This window comes from Leptonychotes weddellii, chromosome 2, assembly GCF_054177405.1.
Source record: "Leptonychotes weddellii isolate Sample4059 chromosome 2, ASM5417740v2, whole genome shotgun sequence".
Classification (NCBI taxonomy): domain Eukaryota; kingdom Metazoa; phylum Chordata; class Mammalia; order Carnivora; family Phocidae; genus Leptonychotes; species Leptonychotes weddellii.
The window spans coordinates 61535883-61556500 of NC_138370.1; the positions used below are offsets into that span (position 1 = coordinate 61535883).

Below are 20618 nucleotides of genomic sequence, written 5' to 3' on the forward strand. Positions count from 1 at the left end.
ATAGATTTACACTACTGAGCAGTATAAAAAAATCCTTGTATAAATGAATCCGCCCAGTTCAAACCTGTGTTGTTCAAGGGTCAACTGTAATTTATTCTCCATACAACTTCTGCTAGAAACTTAAGCTAGAAGAAATATTTGCAACCATTTCATATTCTACGTATGCAAATCCCATGTCCTATTATGCTGCTACATAATGAGTTAATCAACAAAGTTAACATCTGGTATCTAAGAGTGGAAAAATTTTTGTCCCTGATTATCAATTATGTAAACCATCATTAGAAATTCATCATAAATGTACATTACCAAACCATTAAACAGTCAAAATGGCTGGATTCACTAAGTATTCATAAATAAAAGAAGGAAACTTCACTGGCTTCATCAACAAAGTATTTCTATTGGCTCCTGAAAAGGATTTTGGTTACTATGTTTCACAAAACTAACAATTTTTTGTCTGCAGTATGCTTTGCTTTGGTCCCATGGACCATGACCAGAGGACCATGGCCTCTGAAGAGGTCAAGGTGACTGTGAGAGCTAACATTTTTGTGCATACTAATAAACAAAAATAAAACACATGCATATTAGAAGCATCACATATTTAATGTCAAAGAATTTGAATTCAAGTACAAAAATTAAACAACACATGATTTCAACATTAAAAAACCAGAACACTTATTATTCAAACAACTATACAGTGAATATCAAAAACACAAAAGAAGCATAACTATAAAAACCTGAAATACATTAACAGCAAAATTAAAATTTATTTCTATAACAAATAATTAACTAAAATATTTATAGTTATTTTCAAGGACCACAATGGTAGACTGCTTTTCCTTTAGTACTGCATAAAATTTGTATCTTAATCTTTTTGCCCTTCATTTCTTTATACATAATAGTTAGATGCTTCTGGTTATGTAACTGTTATAATCTCTAATACAGTTAAGTGATCCTTGGTAATCAAATCTAGTATAACGATCGTCTGCAAGTGCTTAAATATTTGTGAAATGCTATTTGGCAAAGTTATTATGCAAAAATTTAACATAAACTATTGGGTTCTACTGCCCTCTCAGGAATTAGAAGTATTTAAAATCCCAAAAGTTTAAAAAGAGTAGTTTGCTATACCTTTATCAAGAGAAACCACTGAATAACTTTTTAAACTTAGCATTTTTACAAGTTCTACAACTGTAGGTTCTTCTGAATTATGGTTGATGTTTACTACGTTGAAATAAATATATATTTATCATTTTAAAACTAAATGTGCAAACCGATTCTAAAATAAAACAGTATTTTAATTTGCATGCTTTACAAAGAAACTTGCATACTCATGTTTACAATATCTTCTTCAGAAGAATGAGGCCTGATTGGAGATATATAGTCGCTGTCCAACATGGCTGCCATTAGCAAGTGATATTGTTGGTGACAAGGGATAGCTTGGATAAGAATAAGGCCTTGAAGTATAAGGAAGCACGCTGGGAGTCCCAGAAGAGAGAGTAGTACTAACAGGGGAAAGACTATTTATTGAGCTGCGACGGAAATTGTAGTCTGTAAATAAATACATGAACAATTATGCTGCACATCTTTATGGATACAAATTTAATTCAAAGAGACAAAGCATTAAAACTATAATCACAGTTTAACATAATGTTCTAACATTCAAAATCCTGCTAATATTATCTCGCTGGTAAAGACTATTTCAACATTCACAGCATTGCAAATCCTGATAATTTTATCAGTCAGTCCTGTTCCTTTCACTGATACAACACTTCAGAGATCTTACTAGAATGCATTCTTGGATATCTTTTACTTGCATATCTATTAATTGTTTTGTGTGTTTTTGATCACAGAAAAAAGAGAACCTCTGATTTCTCTTGTTCCACAATGCAGCTCCTTTTAAATTTGGTTCTGATGCTAAGGCGTAGTCCATGAAGAAAAGATAAAAAACAGCGAATTCATATTTGCTTATTTTTTTTAACTGTATTAGGCATTAAACCAGCAGAAACATCCTCCCCTGGACTGCAAAAACATTTGGTGTAAACTAACTGTCCAATATTTCATTATTTAATTTATTTAATTTAACATCTGTATACTCAATACACCAATTTAACATTAGTGTTCCTATTTGTACCATAAAACAGTAAAATGAATCATGTTTATAAAATAAACTTCAAGAAACCATTATCAACTTACAGTATAGAAAAATCCAAAAATTAAAACCAAATTATTTTTTTAAAAACCAGTTATATTCGAAATATTACTATTTCACAATAAACATTCATCTTATGCACCAATAATTTCCTGCTTCATTAATTGTAATGTTTATATGTGTGTATGAATATTAAAGACCAAATTTGTAAATCCTGTACTTTCCAAAAACTCAACTATGTTCTTTAGGGTAGAATAAGCCAAGGGTCTAACAATGACTATAAAATGACTATTTATAAAAGTTATGGTGTTTTTAGGAATGGAAGAAAAGGAATTAGGTAATCTAATGTACAAGTTTTTTCTATATTTTCCTGGTTTTATAGATGAGGCCTAAAACATATGAGCATTAACTTAATGTTGTCATGGGACTTAATATTTAGCCAACAGGAATGAGATCAACTGCAGGAGAATAAGTTCAAGCAACATCAGTAAGGACCTAGTTAAGAAAAAAAATGGAAAAAATAAAAATCAGTTAAATATAGGTTTAATTTCTAGCACTGCAAAACTCTAACTTGATTAATTCTATAATCTTTTTATTTTTATTAATGGTACCATAAAATCAATAAAAGCAGTCTGTTCCAAGAAGACAAATACATTTAAGATATCCAGTTCAAAATATTTTCAGTATTTTGAAATTGGATAAGGAATTACTTTGATACCATTTGCTTTTCTAATATCCAAAGTAGGATAAATAGATTATCACAGAATTGTTTTTCTTTTTTTTTTTTTTTAAAGATTTTATTTATTTATTTGAGAGAGAGAGAACGAGAGAGAGCACATGAGAGGGGGGAAGGGTCAGAGGGAGAAGCAGACTCCCCGCCGAGCAGGGAGCCCGACGCGGGACTCGATCCAGGGACTCCAGGATCATGACCTGAGCTGAAGGCAGTTGCTTAACCAACTGAGCCACCCAGGTGCCTGAATTGTTTTTCTTCTCTTAAAGGATCCACTATGCCTAAAGGGTATGGTATTTAGTATTAACAGAAACCTTAGTGCTCCTATAATTCAAATTAATTGCTTAAAAAAAAAGTTCTGATTCTCTCCTCTTAAAGAATATTACACAAATACAGTCAATTCCTTATTAGACATGTATCTATGATACAACTAGCTCTTTCAATTTTTAACAATGTGGTCATAGACTATATGATTCAGAGGAGCAGATCTTTAGTTACACTTCTGTAGGTGGGGAAAATGTAGTTTTCAGAGAAATCACTTTCATTTTGGGTTTATATCCATGTGACAGTTAATGCAGCCTGTTCACTGAAATGTAGATAAAAGAGATATATATCTTCAGGGAATGATTTCACAAAGAAGATAGCCAGACAATTGGCTACTGGCATAGTACTTAGGTCTGAAAATGGGCATTTTAAATAGTCTCCTACTGTAAACCTTTAATTTAAAAATACACTAATCAATTGTCGTCTTCTCACATTTCTAAGGAAACTAAATTAAAATACAAAATTAAAAGTTGACTTTGATGACCTCATTCACACAGGATAAATCAAGAGAAAACAATTTCCCCCTAGTACTACAAAGGTTAGGAAATGAAAAGCTTCAATGTTCATAAGATTTTACAAGCATTTCAAAAATAAATTTTATTATAAGAATCTAAATATGTTCAGAAAAAATCTGGGTAATTAGATTTCTGTTGACAGATAAATGTGTTAGTTGTTTCTAACTTTTGACTATTATGAATAAAGCTGTTACAAACATTCTTATACAAGTCTTTTTTTGTTTTGATATGTTTTCATTTCTTTTGGGTAAATAACTAGGAGTGAAACTGCTGGGTCATAGGGCAGACAGATACTGCTCAACAGTTCCCCAGTGTGACCATCCTACATCCACACCAGTAAACTATCAGAGTTCTGGCTGTTGCACATCCTCACCAACATTCAGTATTGCCAGTGTTTTGAATCATACCTATTCCAGTGATGTGAAATGGTATCTCATCTTGGTTTTAATTTGGATTTCTCTCATGACTAATAATGTGTTTAGTCGCCCATTTGAACATGTTCTTTAGTAAAGTATGTATTCAAGCCTTTTGCTCATTTTTATTGGTTTTACTTTTTATTGTTGATATTAATAAAATTTTTAACTAATCAAATTCTCTAATTCAAAATCATAAACCAGGGATAGGTTGGTCCTCATAAGTCTCTAATTCCAACCACCTCTTTCACTAAAGAATGACACAGACAAAAGATGGTTGATTAAGTGACTGCTGGATACTCTCACAGTTAAATGAAGAAAAATGAATTAAAAATTAGGTCTCCTAATTCCTAGGAAAGTATTATTTCTACTTGACCAAGCTTTTGCACTCTGGCAATCTTCTCAAAACTGGGTTGAGGAAAGTGTCTCAAGATGTTGCTACAGACAGAGAGTAGAAATACAATAGATGGTGCTCTAAGCTATCTGGCTGCTGCTTGCACCTACCCACCCCCACATTTTCCATTTCGACCCACACAGCTCTGCATTCCCGTTTTATACGCTCAATATTATCTAAGAATGCCACTTGAAGAAAAGCCCTTTTGCAAAAAAAAAAAAAAATACTACTAATAATAAAACGACTTGCTCTAATGTAATGATTAGAGATAGCATTTTGATCAAATCGTATAGAATTTCATATTTATAACATGAATGAAAACATACAAACATTTTCAGAGAATAACTTTGGTCTATACAGCAAATAGGCTTAACCTTAAGTGCCAATTCTCATCAAGCAGTAATGGCTCAAAGGACCCCAGATTCCCAAGGATTCAGAAGCTGTGGCTAGGACGAGCAGAGTAACTGTTGGGCCACTGACCTGGGAGTGAGGGCAGAGACTGGCAGCACATTCACCACCTGTTTGTCAGTCCCACTTTTGTAAGTGATAATTCGGTCTACCACCTTTCTCTGTCTGACACAAGAGATAAACACCACCAGGATGCTCCTCGGTGAACATCTAAGCAATGGATATACACTGCTTTACTCCATTTGTGTCTCATTTGTTTGTTTCTAATTCTCCTACACATCTTGGTCAAAAACCATGGATTCTCAAACTGCTTTTCTGCTTCATGTGAAGAGGGAGGAAACCCTTAATGGAGACTTTAAATTGAATTCAAAGTGTCTTCTTATGCTTATTTTGGTATCTTTTTCTTCTGGTTTGTTTCTGACCGTACTTATTAATTTTCCATTAATAAGTACATTCCTCATAATTCTTGTTAACTATTTTTTTTCTTCTCCTTAACTATTTCAGCTCTACCTTCACGTCCTCTCCCTCTTTTTGATGTACGCTTAAGTGTACAATTCAGTGGTTTTTAATAGATGCACAAAGTTGTGCAAACAGTACCACTATCCAGAACATTTTCATCACCCTAAACAGAAACTCTGTACCTATTAGCAGTCACTCCCCTCCCTCTCCCCCAGGTCCAGCAACCACTAATTTTTCTGTTTCTATTGATTTGCCTGTTCTGGATTTTTGATATAAATGGAATCATACAATTTATGTTGTCTTTTTTAACTAGTTCCTTAGCATTTGTTTTCAAGGTTTACCCATGTTGTAGTATATATCAGAACTTCATTCCTCTTTAGATCCCTTGCATGAAAACACCACATTTTGTTTATACACTCATCAGTCAATGGACATTTAGGTTGTTTCTACCTGTTGGCTGTTAGGAATAATGCTGCTAAGGAGTACTGTGTACAAAATTTCATGTGGACATATGCTTCCAATTCTCTGGAGTAAATACCTAGAAATTGACATGCTGGGTCATAAGGTAGTTTTATGTTTAACTTTTTGAGGCGACTATAAGACAGCTATACTGTTTTCCCCTCCCAAAAGCAGTGTATAAGAATGAAGCCCCTGATATTCTCATCTATGAAATACATTTCCCTTACCTGTAATACATATTCTATACCTTTAATACATATGTTAAGTACTTCTTTAGATTTCTATAGGATCTTTATTAAAATTTTTGAAAAAATATCATTTCGCCATTTTATTATTTCAATTTCTAACATTCAAACAGGCCACAACTGAAATAACTCAGTAACTTTCTTTCACTGAACTCCATCTGCCAAAGTGTTAACACTTGTTAACACAGCATTGTATACACACAGAACATAAAACATGGCTGGGTTCAAAGAGAGATTTAAAAAATCTATATTATAAATGACATTTATCATTTATTTTATACTTTCCATACTAGTAAAGAATTGTCAAGAACTAACGGTAAAGCAGAGGAAGGAATTTTCAAAATTGCTAATTATTAAACAACTCATAACCTATGACATATTTAAAAATCATTAATTAGAAATTTTTAAGTGATATTTTTGGCTACAACAAATTAGTTACTATCAAATTTACTGGCATTTTTATCTCCTTTACTTTCCCTATTACAAAATTAAATTAAATTTTGACCAAAACAAGGTATTTTTACCCTCTACTTAATTTTTGCTATAGGCAACTGATAGCAAAGAGCAAGAAGCAGACATGAAATGACCAATGTTTTCTTCTTAAGACTAGGCTCACAGAATAGCTTAGGTCAGTTTTTCTGTTTTAAGATGATTTTTAGGAGGTATGTTAATCTAAGTAATGGTGGCTTGGATAAGAATGAAAGTTATTATCTCTAACTCCTTTTTTATAAAGTTCTAGTTGGTTAGTTCTCTGTTTTTACTAGAGTAATTATATTTTTCAGATTCAGTTTTGGGGAAAAAATCATCTGCTTTTGTTTTTAATTAAAGTATTTTCTAAATTTACAATATATTTTCTATATAACTTTGAAAGAGTGATTTGAGTTTCAAATTCTTACTGTGAAACTTTGACAGTATATAACAATTTTCATAAATGTAATTGTCAGATACCTGTACTTTTATTTTTAAGAATTTACTACTGTTTCATTCTAAGTTATCTAAAGATTGTAATTTAAGCTTTCAAAAACAAAGGTTTGAAAGTCTAGGAAAAGCAAACTAATCTATAGTAATAGCAATCAGATCGGTGGTTGCCTGGAAAAGAAGAGAGGAGGAGGAACAGGTTACTGCAGAGGTGACAGAAATATTTGTTTTCTTGATTGTGGTATCATTTCACAGATGTATATATAAACCCAACTGACCAAAGTGTACACTTTGTGTGTACTTTATTGTATTTCAATTATACTTCAATAAGGTTATAAACAAAACCCAAGTGTTTGAGGGGCGCCTGGGTGGCTCAGTCTGTTAAGCGTCTGCCTTCAGCTCAGGTCATGATCCCAGAGTCCTGGGATCGAGCCCTGCATTGGGCTCCCTGCTCGGCGGGAAGCCTGCTTCTCCCTCCAACCCTCCCCTGCTTGTGTTCCCTCTCTTGCTATCTCTCTCTGTCAAATAAATAAATAAACAAACAAACAAACAAACCAACCCAAGTGTTTGAGTTAGTTTCAGTGTTTCCGAACCTATATCCCCGTACGATTCAAGTACCTCAAAACAAGAATTCCTTAGTCAAATAAAATCTTGAAAAAAATCTAGTAAAACCGGATTTAACACTTACACAGGTTGCTACTACAATGATTTTCAATATGCTAATAAGCATTATGATTTTTCCTAGGGCAGTATATAGTACACAACTTTTCCCAAACTCGTTTGACCTAAGGAACAGTTATTTCACTGACAAACTTTGCAAATCACTTTGGGAAGAATTTTAATGGGGCTAATACGTAATAGGGAAACATTAAAAACAAAACAGAAATATTCTTGAACTATGTTAAACACAGTGATTACAAATTCAAGTGCCCTCAAAGGCTAAGATGTAACAAACAAATGAAAAAAGAACTCAAAGAGGACCAAATGTAAAACAGGTGTCTAGCTATTTGTACTGAAATTAAATCTAGTTGCTTTCCTTTCAAAAAAACAAAAAGACCAAACAGACCATATCTAGAGCTTCCAGTTTGCTACCGTTGTTTAATAGATTATGTCAAATTCCTTTTAAAGATAGTTTCTAAACCATTTGGAAGAGATTAATAGAAAGGCAACCTATAAGAGAGGAAAATTACGATCTGAGTGCTACAGTTTATCTAAGCTTCAGTATGACTCAAAAATTGCAGCTCATTAGAAAAATTATCTGGGCAAAAGTGAAGAGAAGATAAAGGTCTTAGGAAAGATAGCAACTCTTTCAAGTTTCATTTCTATTAGTAAAATTAGTCCTCATAATTCAAAATTTGAACTATAGAATCTTATAAGAAAAGGTATTTCTGAGAATAGCATCATATATTCGAATTTTTATGTTAAGATTAAGATCTACAAAATAAAGTTATAAGCCTCAAGCATAATAAATACATTTCCTTGTATCTGAAGTATGAGCTCTATTAATGAGTTAATATTTACTGAGTACTTATTAAGTGCCAAAAATAACTATACAACATCAGCACTACTTAATCCTTTATAAAAGCCTTACAAAACAAATAGTATTATTTTCCTCTTTAACAACAAGGAAATTGAGGCACAGAAAGATGAAGTTTTAGCTTCCTTAAGAATACAGAACTAAAACATGGATTCTACCCAGGGAACCACAACATTTCTTTTTGCCTCAACACGTGAAAAGGAATTTGAATGAAAGTAATCTTTATTCAAACTATAAACTACCTTTAACATTCTACTAAAACTTATCCTCTCAGTACCATGTTGGAAAAACTAGAGTGAATCCTGGTAAATAACTTTTATTCTAAATTGTATCAACAATAACTGTGGTTTTATTTGTTCAAAAAAACAGATAAGAAATTTTCAGATAAGCTTGAGAAATGCTGAATAATCTACATATAACACACTCACTCCAACATCTACATTAAAATACTGTTTGCCATCTGCGGTGGTTCACAACATACACTAGTATGTTATAAGCTTTGAGAAGAACCTGAAATATGGAAACCAGTTTAATTTTTTAGAACTTTGCTTAATGAATCTATGATTAACAAAGCTATTATAATCAAATATTTCACAAGCTTCTTTAGACAATTTTAAATATTTCTTCTTATAACCATAAGAAGAATAATTTATAACTGGCTTTCTGAAAACTAAATATATCACTTAATATTCCTAAAAGACTTTTTCTTACCTGTTTATTTTCTCCAAATTCTTCTACATAGGTCCAGGCTGAAGAGATTGTGTTCCCTGTCTGTAAGCAGTGAAGACAGAAAAGAATTGAGTCTTTAGATTGATGTTATCCCTAATCTTGGAAGTGCATGGAATCCTTGATAACTTTAAAAACCTTCTGATCAGTAAATAGGAAAATAAACTTAAAGAACAAAAGAAACAAGTGACAAATAATTATCATTTCTGAATCTCGGCAAAGATGAACAAAGAGAACAGTACTTTGATATATGAATGAAAAGTATGAGTTAATACATAATCAAAAAAAAATCTTTCTATACCAATTAAGTCCTTATTAGTTGGTTTTTCCAAGAAGTACTAATAAAATAAAGGACTTTAAAAACAAATAAGATTGCCCAATTTCTGATAAGCAGACAGCCCAAAGAATCTAAACAAATTTGAAAAATATCAAATATCCTTTCCTTCTGTCATAAAAAGAGATAGATGGCCAAAATAATACTAAGCTTAAAAAAACATGTTGCTTATTAACAGCTAAACTTTATCTACTTGAAGCCTAATATAACCATATATAGTACAACTTTGGACATCCATACATTTTAGTGGTTATCTTTATATCCCTTAAAGCTTTCTGGTAGGGATGTACATCCAACCCTATGCTAAGATATTGTGCAAAAAAGTATGAACAAATGAAAATGTTTGATGATCCACATAGAACTACAGATTTTTAAATAGCCATCTTAAAGATTTTAACTCAGTAGAAAAAACAGTCACAATATTTTCTTGATATGTACATAATGAAATTAGGTAACCTCAATCAACCCTCCTGGTGAGAATTAGAAAATGCAGGTAATTATTAAAAAGCAAAAGTACTTATCAAAAAGCACTGAGAAGGACCAAGGAAGACAGTGAAGAATTACGGCACCATGATCTCAGATAAGAAGGAAACCCAAAATAGTTTTCACATCTTTTGGAGGTGTGTTTCCCCTAGAAGGACTGACCAATTCTGAACAGGGATCTGACAGTCAACGGAAGATAACAAGAGACAAATTTCTGAGGATAAAAGGACAAAATCAGAACTGAGGAGCTAGTGATAAGGCATGCCTGGAACCTGAATAAAACTGAACTAGAAATAGACCAACTTTAAAAGAGACTAAATTCAACTTTAACTCTTACCAATCCCTGCCTGGATTAATAAGGCAATCTGTGATTGCCAGTCCCTTGGCCATCTTTCTGAAGCAAAATAAATCTTCCCTGAAATAAACATAACAGCATACTAGCTTTCAAACTGTCCATATATTTTTCATAGACAATATCTGACATTCAATAAAAAATAACCAGTCATACAAAGATAAAACAGTGTGACCTAAAACCAAGAGAAACAACAGTCAACAGTAACTGATCTACAGGGAACTTAGATAAAGTTTTCAGAACTGGATATTAAAATAACTATGCCTAATGTGCTCAAAGAAATAAAAGACTAAAATTTTTTAAGGAAAAATGTAAATCATAAAAGAGTCAAATGAAATTCTAGAACTAAGAAATAAATCCAAATAAATGGTTTTATCAGCATGTTAGACACAGATTTAAAAAAAAAAAAAAATGAACCAGACAAAAGGCCTGAAGAAAATACACAGACTAAACATATAAAAAAGTGGAAAATGCTGGGGCGCCTGGGTGGCTCAGATGGTTAAGCGTCTGCCTTCAGCTCAGGTCATGGTCCCAGGGTCCTGGGATCGAGCCCCGCATCCAGCTCCCTGCTTAGCGGGAAGCCTGCTTCTCCCTCTCCCACTCCCCCTACTTGTGTTCCCTCTCTCACTGTGTATCTCTCTGTCAAATAAATAAATAAGATCTTAAAAAAAAAAGTGGAAAATGCAGAAAGAACATAATAGATACATGGAATATAGTAAAGAGGTCTAACATAGGTGTAACTGGAGTACCATATAAAAAGGAAGAAAAAAATGAGACAAAAGCAGTATTTGAAAACAGAATAACTTAGAACTTTCTACAACAAGTGAATAACATTGATCCACAGATTTTAGAAGTGGTGAAAAGTCTCAATTAACATAAAAAAACAAGAAAATAGTATGTAAGCCCATCATAGTGACACTCCCAACAATCACAATCACAGATAATGAGAAAACATTAAAACTCCCTACAGGGGTGATGAGAATTTATGTTCAAAGGAACAATAAGTAAATTACAGCTGACTTCTTGGCAGAAACAATGGAAACCAGAAGACAGTGAGTGGAATTATAACTTCAAAGGACTGAAGGAAAATAACTGCTGATCTAAATATATATATATATATATATATATATCCTTTCAAAAGGCGGGTGAATCAAAGACATATTCAGGTAAACAAAACTGAAGTAATCTGTCATAAGCATATCCACACCAAAGGAAATACAAATGAATGTTCTTTGGGCAGAATATAATCATAGTGGAAACTTGGAGATGTAACAGGAAATGAAGAGCAAAGGAAATGGTAAATATGTAAATGGTAAATGAATACAAATGTATATGAACAAAAAACTATTATAATTAGGTATGTGGGGGTTAAAATATACAAGTTTAAAACTTTGGAAATACCAGGGTGTAACTGGGTGGCTCAGCCAGTTAAGTGTCCGACTCTTGATCTCAGCTCAGGTCTCGATCTCAGAGTCATGAGTTCGAGCCTCGCATTGGGCTCCATGCTGGGTGTGGAGCCTACTTATAAAAAAAAAAGATAAAACATATGGTAATACCAAGACACTATGGAAATTGGAAGAAATAAAGTGTACAAAGGTTCTTACACTGTTTAGAAATGCATTAATATTAGACTTCAATAAGTTAAGAATGAAAGTTGGAGTCTACAAGGTAATCACTAAAAGAATAGTAAAGACTCTACAGCTAACACAGCTAAAAGAAGAGAAAGGGGCCAAGTAATCATCTCTCTAAAGGTCAGAAAAGAGAACAGGGCAAAAGAACAAGGAATGGAAAGCAAATGGCAAGATGAGAGATTCTAAGCAAATCAAGAAGTACATTAAATGCAAGCTGACCAAACACTCAAAGAACAGACTTTCAACAAAAACAACAGCAACAAGAACAACAACAACAGAACCTAACCATATATTGGTCTCATCTTACGGCTAAGATATAGGAAAAGTAAAAGTTACAAAGTGGAAAAATATATAATATGCAAACTAACCAAAAGACAGTTTATAAGCTTATGTTAACATCAGAGGAAGTACAGTACACTTTAAGGCAAGAATGCATGATAGAGCTAGAATGACAGTATAATGATAAAAGGTATACTTCACCAGAAAAATATAACAATTCTAGATTTCTATGCACCTAATATATAACCTCAAAATATAAAAAGCAAAAACTGACAGAACCAAAGGAGAAATAAAAATAGACCCATAATCACAGTGGGTGGTTTTTATAACCCTCTCTCAATTACAGAATGAGCAGACAAAAAAATCATGAAACAAAAACAAATTTAAATATGACTAACAAACTTGACCTAACTGAATTGTGTGCCCCAAAAAGATATGCTGAAGTCCCAAATGCTCACACCTCTGAATGTGACCTTATTCGGAAATAGAGCCATTGCAAATGTAATTAGTTAAGATGAGGTCATAGTGGAGTATGATAGAGCCTTAATCTAATATGATTGGTATCCCTACAGGAGTAGAGAAAACAGAAAGGAAACTGCCTTGTGAAGACAAAGACACACAGAGAAGACAATATTACAACAGAGGAAGTGACTAGAGTTATGTATCTGTAAGCCAACAACTCGAGGACTGCTGACAACAGAAGCTAAAATAGGCAAGGAAATTCTCTCCTACTGGCTTGAACGGGAACATGGCCCTGCCAACACCTCGATTTTTGACTTAATTTAGCCTTCAGAATTGTGGGCGAATAAATTTCTGTTGCTTAAGTCACCCAGATTGTGGTACTTTGCCACAGCGACCCTCGTAAATACACCGCCATTAACAACTGCAAACCCATTCTTTTTAAGCAGGCATGGAATATGTACATTAATTGGTTGATAAAAATCAAAAGGACTGAAATCATACTTTCTGATCATAGTAAAAAATATATATAAGTAACTACAAAAATTCCCATGTTTAGAATTTAGAATTTCTCGTGTTCAAGAGGAAATTAAAACAAAATATTTTGAAATAAATTATAAAAATAAAATAGAGCAAAACGTAAGTGTTGCAGCTATAACCATACTTTAGGAGGGAAATTTGTAGCCTGAATATGCATTATTATAGTAAAAGAAAGGCTGAAAACTCTAAACTAAGGATGGTTTCCTAGATGATATTTCACATATTCAAAAAATATATCACACCAACTGTATAAAAACTCTTCCACAGAACAAAGAGAAAAAACTTCCTGTTTTTAGGAGGAAAGGTAGGGGCCAATCTCACTAATGAACACAAGTGTAAAATCCTAAAGAAAATATCAAAAACCAAATTTAGCAACACATAAAAAGGATAATGCATGATGACCAAATTGTATCTGTTACAGAAATACAAGGTTGATGTCACATTGAAACACCAATGCAATTCACCACATTAAAAGAATAAAAGATGAAAATTATATAATTATCTAAGTATATACAAAAAAAGCATTTGATAAAATTCATCACCCAACTCATTCCTGATAAAAACTCTTAGCAAACTAGGAATAGAAGAATATGTCCTTAATGTGACAAAGGGCTTCTATAATAAAAGCTACAACAAGCATCACACCTTAATGGAGAAATAGTGAAAGTTTAAAAGGATGCCTTTTATCATCATTTGTATTCAATGCTGGATTATAGGGCAGTAAGGCCTATAATATATCCAGCAGTATAGCCAGTGCAGTAAGGCAAGAGAAAAAAGAAAAGTATAAGGATAGAAAGGAAGGAAAAGGCTCCTTATTTGCAGTTGACATGACTGTGTAGGTAGAAAATTTAAAATAATGTAGGATCAAACCATTAGAATCAAATAAATAGTTTTATTCAATACATAAAAAATAAATTGTATTTATATAAACAGGAACAATCAGAAATCAAAATTAAAAGGCACTTTTACAATGGCACTGAACAACATTAAATACCTACAAATCAATCTAATAAAAGATGTAGGAGAAATTTACACAGTAGACTACTGAGTATTTGGAAAAATTAAAGAAAGCCTAAATAAATGGAGATCTATAACGTTCATGGATCAGAAGTTCCAATATTATAAAATGTCATTTCTTTGCAAATTGATCTGCAGATACAATTCAATTTTAATCAAAGTTCCAGTAGGACTTCTTTTTGGTATAAATTTGGTATAAATTTATAATCTAATTGTAAAATTCATATGGAAATGTAAGGGCTGAGAAGAGCCAAGATAATTAAGAAAAAACATGTAAAGATGTTCTCTACTAAATATTAAGACTTTTCAAAGTTATGTAATTAAGACAATGTAGTGAATTAAATTAGATCAATGGAATAAAGAATCCAGAATAAGCATGTATGTGCATATAGGTGTGCATGTGTGTACATATACATCCATACTCGATTTACATTAAAGGTGGCACTTCAGAATCATGGGAAAAGGGTAGTCTTTTCAATAAATAGTACTATGTAAATGATTATACGTACTGAAGGTAAAATAAAACTTGAACATGTACTTCACACCCTCACTAAATTTAAAAGATAAAAAAATTTCTAAAATATAATATAGGAGAATATTTCATGACTTTGAGGTAAGCAATGATTTCTTAAGCAGGACACAAACAAGACTAACTTTAAAAGATTGATAAATTGAATCATACTAAAATTAAGAACTTCTCTATTTTTCAAAGTGTACCATGAACAGAGTAGAAATAAAGTAGAGTAGTAAGCCACACAGTAGAAGAAGGTATTTGTAGAAAATATACCCAACAAGGGGCTTGTATCTTAATAAAGGCAAAAACAAGCAACGCACAACAATAAAGAGACAAGAAACTTAAAACAAGAAAGACATTTCATCAAGAGTGAATGAATAAAATCTTTAAAAAAAGAAAGAGGTATCTTAATGCCCTATAATCCTATTAAAAGATGTTTGATATCATTAGTAAACAATGATATAAAAGTTATAATCTCGGGGCACCTGGGTGGCTCAGTTGGTTAAGTGACTGCCTTCGGCTCAGGTCATGATCCTGGAGTCCCGGGATCGAGTCCCGCATCGGGCTCCCTGCTCAGCAGGGAGTCTGCTTCTCCCTCTGACCTTCCCCCCTCTCATGCACTCTCTATCTCATTCTCTCTCTCAAATAAATAAATAAATAGAATCTTTAAAAAAAAGTTATAATCTCAATGAGATAGCAATATATACTAACCAGAATGTTCAAAATTTTCAAAGGTTAATAATACCCAAGTGTTGGCAGGAATTTGGAACAACCAAAACCCATATGCTGCTCATGAAGTGTAAATTTATATAATCACTTTGAAAAACTGGCATTATTTACTAAAGTTTTAAAAATATGACCCACTTTTATTCCCATGTATTCAACAGGAATGCATGCAAGAATATTCACAGCATCATTATTTGAACAACACAAACTGAAAGCACCTCAAATTTCTATCAACAATAGAAAACAGCAAATAAATCCTAACATCCTGTTGGAATATTACTATCAGAGAGAGTGAATGAACCGTACTGCCACATGCAACAACATGGACCAATCTTTATTCATAAGCATAATGTTAAAAGAAGCCAGACAAAAGTATATAAAATGCTGTATAAATTTCAAAAACACAGAAGTCAGAAGGATGGTTTGGGAAGAAAGAAGGTAATATGTGCATCAGGGTACAAACGAAGAAGCTTTTTGGAGTGTTGATATTTTATGTCTTCACCTGGTAGTTAAACAGATGCGGTCCCTCTGTAGTAATTCACAAAGCTTACAGTCATGATTTCTGTATGTAATGTAATAACTTACTAAGTTAAAAAAAAAAAAAGTGGGGAATTACAATAGCTACCATAGTGATATACATAAATAAGAAACTGATCATTTATAATTATGATTAAAAAATAAAACTATTCATAACACAGTTATCAAAATAAAATAAAAATGATTCAGAGTAATTTAAAAACTATAATGGTGATTTTCAGTAAAGATGCTAACTGAAATTACTGTTAAATATGGAACCAGTCGTCCTTCCATAAGGCCTTCACATACTATGACCTGGAGTTTTACAATTAATTTTTTGTTAATCTTTAGTTAAGTTTAACAGGAAAAAATGCTGGCATTTAAATTATCAGTCTAGAACAATTACATTTCTGTTAATGTACAGAAGAGATGATGATAATCCTCAAAGGAAAAGTAAAAACCATCAGCAGAATCTCAAGTAAATGTCAAACACAAGGTTACTACTGGTGCTTTGTCATTTGTTAGCGTCATTCCTTTTAAAAAGTATAGACTGTTCTTTATCTAGAACTAATGATGTAATGTATGGGAATTAACATAAGAATAAAAAAAAATTAAAAAAAAAAGTATAGACTGTTAATAAATTTAGTCTAAGAAATTATTTCAAAAGAATTTTTTTTTTTAGTTTCAGGTATACAACATAATGATTATTCAGTAAGGGATTATTCAGTAATCCAGACACAAGGGAAAAGCTAGAGAAAAGAAAAGGCATGTCAAAAAGTCAAGAATAAGAATAGGATACATTAAACTTCAAAGATCAGAAACAGGATCTTGTTTTCTATAAAACTACAATCATTAGATACAGTATTTTTAGTCTTCTGTTATGTAGGAATAAAAGCCAAAAAAAAAAAAGGTAAACTAGATAAAATTCTTACTAATTAGGGTATTTATTTTCATTATATCCACTAAGACCTAACATTGTAGATATGAATTGTTCTATAAACAACACTACATCAAAAACTAATGATGTAATGTATGGTGACTAACATAATAAAATAAAATTTAAAAAAAATTTTTAAAAGTCACTTAAAAATAATTGTATAAGCATACTGTGTATCTTTGAAGATTTCACTGGTTTTCAGTTTGAAGAAGAATTCCATATAAATTTTTAAGTAACTGGTACAAAAAATGAAGAACTGTGTTTCAGACTTTCAGGTATGGCATACTGCTCTTTCTTCTTTTCAAAACAGAAAATACCTGAATGCACAGGATTCCAGTATATTCCAACTTCTATATTAGCAACCTGAATTTTCAGGGTTTTTCCTGCCTTTAGAAAACTAAACTGAAAGAACTCCATCTTCTTAGTCTATACCTGTTTAGAAGAATGAAGAAGAAATGCAAGCTAATATAATAAGTTTAGAAATAACATACAATAAATAAGCTATTGCCAATTATTTTCCATTTGTGAAGTCTTAACAAATGTTATAGATGGCACTAAATGTAACTATGGCTTATGTAATAAACTTAAGAAGTTATCATAATGGTTAATAAAATTATAAAACTGTATGTAATATGATCTGTTATATTCCATACTACTATAATCAAAATCTCCTATTCTTCCACTATCCAAATTTCATTTATAAATACATATATATAACATATACATCTTTAATATAAAATAATCCATGACTCAAGTCTATATTTCAAGGATTTCACTATTTTGAAATACTCACTTCATCAGCATTTTAATAACTATATACTTGTAATTTCTACTTAATTGAACTATAAGTATATATCATCCTGTTAACCACCATTCATAATATAATTGTTCTGTGTTTATACCTACCAACTCCATATCTCAGATATTTCTTTTCCAATATCACTTTTTTTCACTTCCTGCTCAAAGCATAGTCTTTATCTTTCCTAAGAATCTTTATCTTTTAATCTTAGAGCATGTTGATAATTTTCAATTATTTGAAAAGCACTATATGCTAAATATTAAAGGAGACAGTACTAAACTATATAAACGCAGTAAATAATAATTAAAAAAAAAAACACGTACAAAGTCCCTTGGCTTTACAATCCTGAGGGATCAAAAATTTTATAATAGTAAATAAACAGTAATCTAAAAATTACTATATTGTTGAGTAATATTATAAAGAACAAGTCATCCTCAGCAGTTACTATGTCTAAGAAAAGCTTAATATAAGAGGTTAAGTAAATGAAAGTAAGTAGAAGAATATTCCAAGCAGAGTGACCAACACTAAGAAAAGCCTGGAAGTGCCAATGAGCATGATAAATTCAGATGATCAAAACAAGAGGTATTTGTCTATGGTTAGGTAAGATGGGGAAAACCAGGAGAACATTCTGAACAAGAGAATGTGGATTTCAGAGGACCTGATCATACCACAATAGCAAGCCACTGCTGGTTCCTGAACAAGGAAATAACAATGAAAAAACATAGATACAACTGGAGTGAAAATTTATATGGTTGAATTATGTGTTTGAGATGTTTTGAGTATAATCAGAGAGCAAATGAGAGTACCAAACAAGAGACCATGAAATAGATATAAACAAACTCTGCCTATTTGAAATTCTGTCTAGCATCTGACAGAGGTTAAAACATCATCTGCCCCCTTGACACACATGCTACTGGTTGTCAGTGTTCATCCTAAACTTAAAAATCCCAAAGTTACCTTGTAAACAAAATATGTTCACAAGATCTCTGTAATTTAGAATGATTCATTTAGGTTTGAGACAGATGTCCTAGGTCCACACTACACTGAAGTGGTCTGATATATGGGCTTGTAGGACTGGTAAAGATAAACTGTCTCTGAAAAGGATGTAAAGCATGGAACAAAGACCCATCTCCTTCTATTTTAATTTTTAGAAGAATAACTGGCCAATAATATCCTACAAGTTCACAGTTTGTTATCAAATGTTTAACATTAGACTCAGGTCAGTTTTTCACTTGAATCGCGTGATATTACAAAGACCAGCAGCTAAGAGCATACGGCCTCTTAGCTAACTGGGGGATCCTGGACAAACTATTTAATTTCCTAAAGGCTCAGTTTCTTCATTTGTTACCAAAAAAACGTGTAGACATTAAAGTAATATTTACCTCAAGGAAGTGTCAGAATAATGTATTATATAAAGGCATTTAGCATAGTACCTATATAAGTGTTCAAAGAATCTTAACTATTATTATTACTAATAATATTCATTATTATAAATGATTAGAAACTGTTTTCTTAGATTTGTTTTCTGAGTAAATGTTATTTTTCAGTACTTATATGGCACATTTTTATATACAAAAGGCACTATTGTGGGCCTTTTAACATTTTAACTCATTTAATATATACCATTACCCTACGAGATAAATACTGTTAACATTCCCATTTTACAGATGAGGAAACTAAAGAACAAAGAGGTTAAAATAACTTTTCCAAATAAGTAATGAAGCTGGGATATGAACTCAGGAAATCTGGCTCTAAATGCCATGCCCTTTTAGTCTAGGAAGTCTATATGCTATACTAAATTTAAAGTACTGAATTTCATTTTGCTGAAATTCTTTCTAAATGTAATGTACTATTTCCTCACCCTGACCCTCTCATCTCAGATTAGGTCAGGTCATCCAGTTACATATTCTCAGACACCCTGTACCTCTTCAGAGTGTTTATCAGAACTGTAACTGAGTATCTTCCTCATAGAAGGTAAACCCTATGAAGGCAGCAACTGAATCTGATTCACTAGAGATCCTCAGGACTTTATAGACAAAGTACAGTGTTCAGTAAGTATTTATTGAATGAACACACATATTAACAAGGATTAACAATCAATCAGCTGCCAGTTAATAAACCAAAAAGGAGAACAGAAAGCCTAAAGGAGTGAATAATAAACAAAAGGGTTATTCATATGAGAATAAAAATGCCAAAACCAAACTTTCTTATGTTAAAGTTTCGAAAAGCACATTTTTCAGAGGGCTTCAAAACTGCAAGGCTAATCTACTCTAAGTGATGTTATGGAAGATAATTCGGAGTTATAATAGTATAGTAAATAAAGGAAATAGTCTTTCCTTTCCCCATACATTTCTTTAACAGTATAAACAGATTTAAAACAAAGGTTATTTTTTTTTTTTCTTTTTTAACTGAGTGCAACAGAGCTTTTAGTACCTTAAACACTTACATGGTTCTGGGTTGTATTAAATCATAATATGTCCCCCCCCTGAAATTTTCCTCTATTAGACCTAATTCTAACCCCTGGACTTCATATTAAAGTCTTTTCCCTATGTGCCAGCTCTTCAAACACTTGAAGGCAGCAATCATATTTCCCCTGTAAATATTAGTATTTATGGACTAAAAAGCCCCAAATTCTTCAGTTGTTCACTGTCCTACTTCGCATTAGAGTTTCCAAGTCCTCCCTAGTTGTCAAGAATTAAACAAACCCTAGTGCCCAAAAGAAAACAAAACATTTCACATAGAGTCTGAGCAGGATAA

At 32.1% G+C, this 20618-nt stretch overlaps 1 protein-coding gene across 2 annotated transcripts in view; it reads right to left on the reverse strand.

The window, feature by feature from the left end:
* Positions 1–581: 581 nt before the first annotated feature.
* RBM46 (RNA binding motif protein 46) overlaps positions 582–20618 on the reverse strand; it is a 36688-nt gene continuing 16651 nt past the window's right edge. Inside the window, exons 4-5 of one of the 2 annotated variants that reach the window (XM_031026196.2) lie at positions 9260–9319; positions 1464–1545 (exon numbers count right to left, since the gene is read on the reverse strand). In XM_031026196.2, the coding sequence (XP_030882056.1) occupies positions 9264–9319 (56 nt within the window). In that variant the 3' untranslated portion in view covers positions 1464–1545; positions 9260–9263. Of the gene's footprint in view, positions 1546–9259; positions 9320–20618 lie in introns of both variants that reach the window. The other variant, XM_006727267.2, reaches the window with a different exon arrangement.